Source organism: Oratosquilla oratoria, chromosome 7 (genome assembly GCF_046742065.1).
Source record: "Oratosquilla oratoria isolate Oo_2021 chromosome 7, ASM4674206v1, whole genome shotgun sequence".
Classification (NCBI taxonomy): Eukaryota; Metazoa; Arthropoda; class Malacostraca; order Stomatopoda; family Squillidae; genus Oratosquilla; species Oratosquilla oratoria.
The window spans coordinates 82683927-82693345 of NC_134783.1; the positions used below are offsets into that span (position 1 = coordinate 82683927).

Consider the following 9419-nt stretch of genomic DNA (forward strand, 5'->3'; position numbering starts at 1 on the left):
CGCCTGGAGGAGATCGTCTGGAATAGGAGACCCAAGGAAGAGGTGCAGCGCCCATCCGCCTGAAGGAGACCGAGGAAGAGGTGCAGCACCCGTCCACCAAGGAGGACACAGGGGACTCGCCTGGAGAAGGAATCTACGCTCGAGGAGTCCTCGAGTCCCGCAGAGCCGAGGAGTGGTGTAGTACTCATTTTGTTCTTATATATTGCATAATTAGCAGGTAGTAGAGCAATATCACACTGGTGATATTTCTATTGTATGTGTTCAGATAGCTTAGTGTGTTGGTGTTATCCAATAAAAACACGTGTTGGTGTTGCCTCGGTGTTTCTTTTCTCTCACGCCCATTTCTCAATAATACCGAGCATATACTAAAAATTTGTACCCCCCTGACAAAGGACAACAGTTAAAGTTTTACTTTAGGCCACATAATCACTATTATTTAGTTAATTGATTTATCACAGATGCACTATCTGATGTGTGCCATGACTGACTCACAATAAATTCATATTAATGACAAACATTGAAACAGGTCTATATTCTCAAGTGGTATTGATCCTTTTGTCATCTTATAAAATGGCAATTCCTTCTTTGCCCCAGTTTCCCTATTCATGCTGCCAACTACACAACAGGCTCAAGGCATATAATAAGTTAGGGAGTGAATATGTCTTCAATACCTGTGTGTGAGCTGTGTAAATGTGTTCATGACATAAGCAATTTAAATAAGAGATTTCTTGACTACATGGATGCACACTCATCCTTTCAATGTAAACAAAGGGAACCTGACTATAAAAAGTATTTCTAATATCTTTACAAATTCTTATTCATACTATGTGCTGTGTCTTGCTGTTTTGCTTCTGACTCAGGCAGCAGGCAAGAGACAGGGATGAACCTTTATCTACAAGGAGCTAAGATGACAGGGAAACAAAGGTGGTGGATGGGAATGGAATGGATGGAAGTGGGTGCCTCCCTTGTAAGGGGGACAAAGGCCTTGGTATATATCGACTAAAAATATGGAAATGCTCATTAAGAAAAGTAACAGATAAAAGATGATATGTCATAGTCTCAGGATGGAAAGAAATCCATATTATGCTATGGATGGGAAGAAGGAAGTATGAACTGCATAATGACAGGGAACTTGTATCCTAAATCATAGGAAGTAAATCCAATATAAATAACCAGGCAGATCAAGTGTTTAGGTTAAGTAATAGAGAGATAGAGGGTGCATATCCATTAAAAATTAAGTTCAGGTTAGAGGCCATTTCAAATGAGGTAATCAACAGGACATGGAAATTAGCAAACAAGGACAAGTTTATGAATATTTGGATCAGGAGAGATGGGACTATGGATGAGCAAACATAAGATTAAGTGTCAATGAAGCCTGGGTGTTTTGACTGGCTTAGAAGTGGGTCTAAGGCAGTTAATGATGGATTTTTGGAAGGTATGTGACAGGAGTAAGTTGAAAATAAATGTGCATAAAAGCAAGGGGATGAGATGTACAAGGGATGAGGATGGCAGTAAGATGTAAGTCTTAGGAGAGAGGTTTGAGGAAGTGGACAATATAATCACACTGAGAGACCTTAATCACAAGGTGAATTGTGAGCAGTAGTAAACACATGGTAGTGAAACTTCCTGGAAAATTACTGTTCATTATTGCAATGGATAACATAATGATCCAATGAATCATAAATGTGACATGAGTAGGAGAAGGTACTCCATAAATTGGAGAGGGAAAAAAAAAGACTTCTGCAATTTAGAGTGATAAGTGACAAAGATTGTCAGGATGTCAACAACCATTCAGTTCAACAAGAATTGTATTAATGATGAAAAATAATACATACACCAAGGGCTCTTTCCCCCTTACCAGGTGGGTAGCCAAAGTCAAAAAGCATAATTCTATCCCACCCATTTCATCTCCACCCATACCACTCCCATCCACCACCCCTCCCTCCCTCCCATCTTGGATCCTCATGGATGATGGGTCATCCCTGCATCTCACCTGTTGCCCTGGGTCAGAAGCAATTCAGCAAGACACAACACATCCACAGCAAGGTTGCTTCATTTAACTTCTTGAATATGATGATGTCTATGTATGTGTGACAAGCCATGAGTGGGGTATACGAGGATGCCGGGGTCGGCTTCCTGATTATATTTATTTTGCAGTTGTAGCTGAAGGATCCCTGTGTTCTGTGAACAAGCTTGATTACATTTCCTGTGATGTTATATTTATTCTGGGTGAAAGAGAGTAGAATAGCAGTAACTTTATATTTTGTAATGTGTGTATTGTGATGCATCATCATACATCAGGCAACCTGATGTGTGCACGAATATCTGACTCGTATTGGAGAGGTTAATCAGCAACCCCCCTCTCCATTCCCTCATATAAGAACATTTAAGAAAGGGAGACACTTCAGGCTAAGTCAAAATATCATTCACACATAACCACTCCCTATCCTCTGCCTTCCACACTTCTTTCACTAATCTTTCATTACTCATTCTTTTAAAAACATAGAAACAAATTTCCATCCAGATGCATCAACTCAAGAAACAACCTAGATGAAAACATATCAATATAAAACCAAGAATAAATTTAAAACTATGTATAACATGGAGAAAAATAAATGAGACCTCACAAATGTAGCTTTTTTTCCTGTATATTACAATGAAGTAAGTAGACACCATATCTAATCAAAACATTGACAGATCAATAACCACAGAACTCTTACCCCATGCTGTCTTTATATCAACTCCTTTGAAAAGGAGGTCTTCATATGTGATGGAGAAATAGTAGCTCATAGGCATATCCTGCAAACAAATGTTGTAATCATCAAACTTTATAAGTAGATGTCACTCATACCAACGAAAAATAAGAAGAATATGAATATATGTTCATTACTACATACAATTTACATTATACAGTGGCTTCATTCTTTCCTTACCATTGCTGGAGGTTAATTTCAAGGACACATAAGTGAAAGTTGTGCTGAAAACTCTGAAAAACAGTAAGAATACAGAATCAAAATGTACAAAATCATGGAGTGTGTAGAGTATTTGAGGAAATTTTATTCTTTACATATTGCTCATGGATAAAGGGATGGGTGGAGGTGAGTGCAAATCTTGGCTAGCTACCTCCCTTATGAGGGGGAAGAAGCCTTTGGTATATAGACAGACATATTGCTCATTTCAAACTAATCTGTCGCTTAATTTTTGCAAGTGAAGAGATCAGTTCATGCTTGCAGGACAAACTGAATTATTCTTGCAAAGTGGTTACTAAACAAATCTAATAAATTCTGAACTATATGTCACATTTTTTTTTTTTTTTTTCTATGATGAGAAAAACTTTGACTGGGACCAAATGTTTAAAGGAAAAAATGACAGGTGGTTATGTGCAGATTTTTTTCATGTCCCCAGGACAGTGTAACCAAATTTCTAGTATATGTGATGGTTTCAGGATAGGTGAGTAGTACAAGACATATCACACCACCTCATTTTTCTTGAAGAGTTAATGATGCTAGCTTTATTGAGTTGCTTGAAAGGGTTGTTAAGCCCTGGATAAGTAAACAATGAAAATCATACAATGTGTTTCAGCAACATTCAACACCTCACAAAACTCAGATGACTCAAGAATGGGTGGCAGACAATCTACAACCATTTGGCATGCAATATGTGGCCTCTAAACTCACCAGACTTGAATCCCTTGGATTACTATGTTTGGAGCATTGTTGAACAGGAGACCATTCAACATCCCCACAATACCACAGATTCAGTAAAGGCTGTCAAGATAATGTCTGAAATGAATAAGGATCACTTGATTTGCAGATATCATTGCTTCTGATTCTCCACTGAAGCAGTCATTGATGCTGAAGGTGGTTACATAAAATAAACCTATGATTAAACTATTTAACAATATGCGCACAAATTCTATGAAAATATATTTGTTTTTTGGCATACGTTTTCATTACATAATTATGTCTTCAAATACCCTACCCACTCAAATGTACCACATATAATGTATTTGTTTGCATTTCATTTGAGACACAATGTCTTTATAATGAACTAGTGCCATTTTTTCACCATGGATTCATTGCAATGTACCTAATTGCTAACAGTTCAACAGTGCTTATAAAAATGAGGACATCATGCCAAAATTGAACATTATAATGAGATTATGGAATTTGGCAGTGAGAGCTGGTTAGTAAACTATGAGATAAATATATATGCATAATATTTTTGAAATATGAGTGTGTTGGGGTACTGCATTAATGGGCATGCATGGTTTGTGAAATGGTATTTCTAAGGATGGTGGGGGTATGAGGGGGTGACTAGGGGCTTTCAAATCACTTTCTCCTGCCCCTATCATCATCTACCATTTAACATAGGCTTTTATCCAATATGCAGAAGGGTAAAAATTAAGAAAGGTTATAAGGACATACTGTTAATCACCCAATTGTTGGAATACATTCTGAGGAAAGGTCTTGGGAAGGCAGCATGCTTTCAATTAGGATGCAGAGGCTATGGTCTCTTTGTGATACTCAAAAGTAAAGGAGCCAGGGAGGAGTACCACAATAGAGTAACAGATAAGTTAGAATGAGCACCAGTGTGTTCCAAATGACTACACAATGCTATTTGTCTAAGTTTATTTATAAAGGTACAATCCTCACTGAAAGGCTAAGGTTTGTGAAAGTTTTTGGATTAAAGATTCATTTCTCTGAGCTCATGATTTTATTGTAAAAATATAATTTGTCTAATCTAGTACAATCAATCTAACATCTAATGGCTCTAGACTCATGTAAGTTTGGTTGAAAGGTCTGGGCAGTCTCCTTAGTTGGGTTCCTAAGATTAGGCTAGATAAGGTCTATTGGCACCTATGAGGTTTGGTTGAGTTGTACCAGATTACACTGATAAATGAAAAATGATATTCATACAATCACATTCAATTACACATGACTATATTGTATCCTCATAACTAAAATTTCATGGACAGCACTAGAATATATTCATATTGGTACTATTAAGTTTCACAATCAATTAATCAATCCATTGTCCTAAAGTAGGAAACCAAACACAGCCACCACCAATTCAATCCATAAGACTCTCAGTAAAGAGATTGTGTGTTGCTGTCTGGAATGAGTGAGTATGATAATCATAATGATAAAGATAGCCTCAGTATGGGACAGTGTAGTATAAGTATTAGATGCTGTCCTCCACAAAGAAGCTGCATTGGGTTATCGTATTAATGTGGAAATCATTCCATAATACCAAAAGTGCATGCTTTGACACACCTTGTTATAGATACTGTAAACATCATAAAGTATATCTGATTCAAACAAGTATATTCCATATGTACACACATGCAAATAAATTCATGTCGTATAAACAAGCCGTTTATAATTGGAGTCAGTGACTTAAATTTCGTATTATTATTATTATTAGGGTGAGCAAGCATAATTATAATAACTCACTCTGATAACTTCAATTTAAGATTGTACGATATGCAAACTAATAGCTGATAAAAATGTTATATTGTTATTCATGTCATAATCCTATGTTTACATCGTTTAAATTTAAAAGGTATCTAGTTGTAACAGTTCCAGCTGACTGCAATATAACTGTGCCTTCCAATTTTTTACTATTTCAGATTTACTCAGCAGGAGGTCTTACTGTATATGGAAAAATAACGGACAATACATTATGTATGGTTACCTAATATCTCGCATCAGACAGCATGCCGACAGTTATCCGATTCCCTTACAAACCAAAACACACTACTCTGCTTCGTTCTATCCTCGCTCAACTCCGGAACGTCGTCGTATGTACGGAATCAGCTGATTCTTAGTCTTACCGACACATGTTTCTCATGAATATATGAAGTTATTTTGTCCATTATTGACGCAGCTGAGATGGATTTTCACTGAGGCTCCCTTGAGAGACGATGCAGCCTCTGTGCCTCACCACAGTCGCTTAATCCTGTTTGGTAAGGCTATATACAGTGTATGTATGGTGAAAATTGTAAGTGAATGTACCGATACATAGGATGTTGCAGTAGCTGTGCTTGTGAATGAAATATAAAATCGTGTAATCCATGGATACACACACACAACTTGCTAAGATCAATAAAAGTGGCATTTGTATACTTGGACGAAGACATGATATATATATATATATATATATATATATATATATATATATATATATATATATATATATATATATATATATATATATATATATATATTGGTTACATTGATAAGCCCTAAACTAGAATGTGCGGCGACATTGTGGCCACCCAGTACCAAAAAGAATAAAAGAAAATAGAAAGAATCCAGAGAGCAGCAACAAAAAATGGCACATGCACTTGCAAACCTATCATATGGGGAGAGATTGGCTAAACTGGAGTTACCGACGCTGGAGCAAAGAAGAGAGAGAGAGGTGACCTACTGAGCATCTACAGAACCATGAAAGGCACATAAATAATCGATGGAGAGGACTTACTAAACTGGGACAAGAGAAACACAAGAGGGCATGGAAAGAAAGAAAAAAAAACATAGCTACAGAAGAGAATTGAAGAAAAACAGTTTTCCTCATAGAGTAGTGGACACTGGAACAAACTGGACAATGAAATAGTATGCGCAAAAACCATTCAGCAAACTAGACACTGCGAGATACAAAGGCGGGACATCACGAGCATAGCTCCCCTTCCCGCAAAATACAACTAGGTAAATACACACATACACGACTCGGAATGGGGGTATCGGCGGTACCTGGTTCGAATCCTGCCCAGGGCTGAAATTATTTCAGTATCGCTGCGCTTCGAGTCGTTACTCCAACTCTCGTGGGCGGGGAGTTGGGTGTGTGTGCGTGGAAGGTCATAGCATTACCCATAGATCGGTCATACGAGCTCTGAGCTCTCTTCCGGGAGGGAAATAGCTGTCGATCACGAGTCCAACACGTGATCCAAAGACCAAGGTGAATCACACACACACGTCGGTAGAGGTGACAACGAAGTTTGGACTCCAGAGAAAACTGCAAATTTCGACGATCACAACGACAAGTACCTGTGTTGTAATAATAGGGAAAGGGAAAGCTCGTGGTGTAGTGGGAAGGTGAAAAAAAGGAGAAGGGGAGGGATTACTGAGGAAAATGGAAGGAAATGAGGAAGGGAACGAAAAGGCCCAGGATCTTAGGAGAGGCGTAAACAAACGGGGGGCAGAATATACAGACGAACAACAAGGAAGCAGAGGTGTGAAGAGCAGAAATATAGATAATAGCAGCTCAATGGAAAGAGATGATAACTGTTTTTATGGATTTAAAGAGTGAGGAGGGGACAACCTCCCCCGACCAGTAAATCTAGAGGAGAAACTATTAAAAAAAAACGAAAAAAACGAAAAAAAAACGAAGAATAAATGGTTAGGTTTGACCAATTAACTAGCTGCAGAGAAAGTTGATAAACTGGAAGAACTAAGAAAAGAGAATCAAAATCTAACCAAAGTAGAATAATTAAAAAAACAGTTAAGAGAAGTAAAGGAAGAGAATGAGGAATTAAAGAGAAATAATGAAGAAAATAAAGAGTCCATAACAAAAGAAGTAAGTGGTTGGAAAAAGGTTCAGGAGAATAACAAATTTGAATTTAGAGATATAGTGAAATAACAGAAGGAACAAACTGAAGGCACATTTATTAAAGTGATGAGAGAGAAGAAGAATATAGTAAGAGACTTAGCAGATAAAAATAAATGTATGATTATATTAGGGATGGAAGAGAGGTATAATCTAAATAGGACTACAAGAATAAAGAAGGAAAAGGAAAAAGTAAATAGTATATTAGAAGTAGTTCAAGAAGATGAACCAGAAATAGGGAAACAAATAGAAGTAATGTAGAGACTCGGGAAATACAATACAGATAAGACCAGACCAATTAAGTTTAAATTCAGGTCACAAACGACAGCAGAGAATATCTTAGCAAAAACAGGGAAACTAGCAGACAGTGAGCAATTTAAACAGGTATGGATAAAAAGAGAAATTAATAAAGAGGAAAGAGAGGAGGAGAAAACAAAAAGACTAAAAGCTAAGGGAAAAAACGAGAAAATAACATAAACAGAAAAAGAGAAATTCTATTGGAGAGTAGTGGATATGAAAGTGAGGAAATGGTTCATAGCAGAGAAAAACGGAAAGGAAACAGAAAACACGATGGAAGTAGCAGAAAATTAAAAGTGTCTTACACAAATATAGATGGATTAATAACAGGCTTGAACGAACTGAATGATTACCTGAAGGAAAAAGAACCGGACATAATGGGAATTGTAGAGACAAAATTGAAAGATCCATTACCACCTAACAGTGTAGGACATGGTGCATATAATTATTGGATTAAAACAGAGAGGTAAAACAAGGGGGTGGAGTTATGTTCCTGACTAAGAAGGATATAAACATGAGGAATGTCACGTCACATATAGAAAGAATAGTGTAGAGATGATTACGATGGAAGTGGAGGACAAGGATAGGAAGAGCAGGAAGTTTGTAGTAAATTATGTGCCTCCTAAAACGGCTTCGTGGGAAGAGAGAGAACACAAAAATAATTTAGAAGACACCAGGATATCACCAATTAAGATAATGGAAGATGGAGGGCGAATAATTATAATGAGTGACTTTAATTGTAAAGAAATCTGCTGGGAAGAGATGAAAATGAAGGGTGGAGATAAACTATGGGGGAATGTATTACTTGATATGATTATTGAACACACAATGACGCAATGGATACAAGAGAATACTAGGTATAGAAATGAGGAAGAACCATCGAGACTGGACCTAATAATCACATCAGAACCCGAAATAGTGGACAAGATTGACTATAAGACACCAATAAGTAAAAGTGATTACATATTGGTTGAACTGGAACTAAATGAGGAAAAATACATGAAAAAACGAACAATATAGAAAAGGAAGATTGATGTATGAAAAAACAAAATTTGACAAAATAGAAGATTTCTTTCAAGAAGCTGACTGGGAAAGAATACACAAGGAGGAAACAACAGTAGAAGACAAATGGAGTATTTTGACAAAAACTTATAAAGAAGGAGTGGAAAAGTATGTCCCAAGACAAAAGCAAGAAAAAGGATATGTAAAGTGTTGTTACAACAAAAGATGTAGGGAGTTAAAAGACAAAAGGGATAAAGCTTGGATAAATGAAAAAAAAAAGACAAAAAAACCCTGAAAAATGGAAAATATATGCTAGTTATAAAAATGAATATGTACAAGTGTGCAAAGAAAAAAAGATAATATACGAAAAATATGTCATAGAAAAATGTAAAGATTAACCAAAATTATTTTACAGATTTGTAAACAACAAACTGAAAAACAAACAAGAATTAGAAAAAACTACGACGAGGAGTATACACAGAGGAAATAGAAGTGGTATAAGTTACGTATAA

At 36.6% G+C, this 9419-nt stretch overlaps 1 protein-coding gene across 4 annotated transcripts in view; it reads right to left on the reverse strand.

The window, feature by feature from the left end:
* LOC143027235 (high affinity copper uptake protein 1-like) overlaps positions 1-6030 on the reverse strand; it is a 38111-nt gene extending 32081 nt beyond the window's left edge. For 2 of the 4 annotated variants that reach the window (XM_076188465.1, XM_076188462.1), the window contains exons 1-4: positions 5698-5828; positions 3678-3782; positions 2934-2986; positions 2721-2799 (exon numbers count right to left, since the gene is read on the reverse strand). In XM_076188465.1, coding sequence (XP_076044580.1) covers positions 2721-2799; positions 2934-2936 — 82 coding nt within the window. In that variant the 5' untranslated portion in view covers positions 2937-2986; positions 3678-3782; positions 5698-5828. The other 2 variants (XM_076188464.1, XM_076188463.1) reach the window with 2 other exon arrangements.
* Between the last annotated feature and the right edge of the window lie 3389 nt (positions 6031-9419).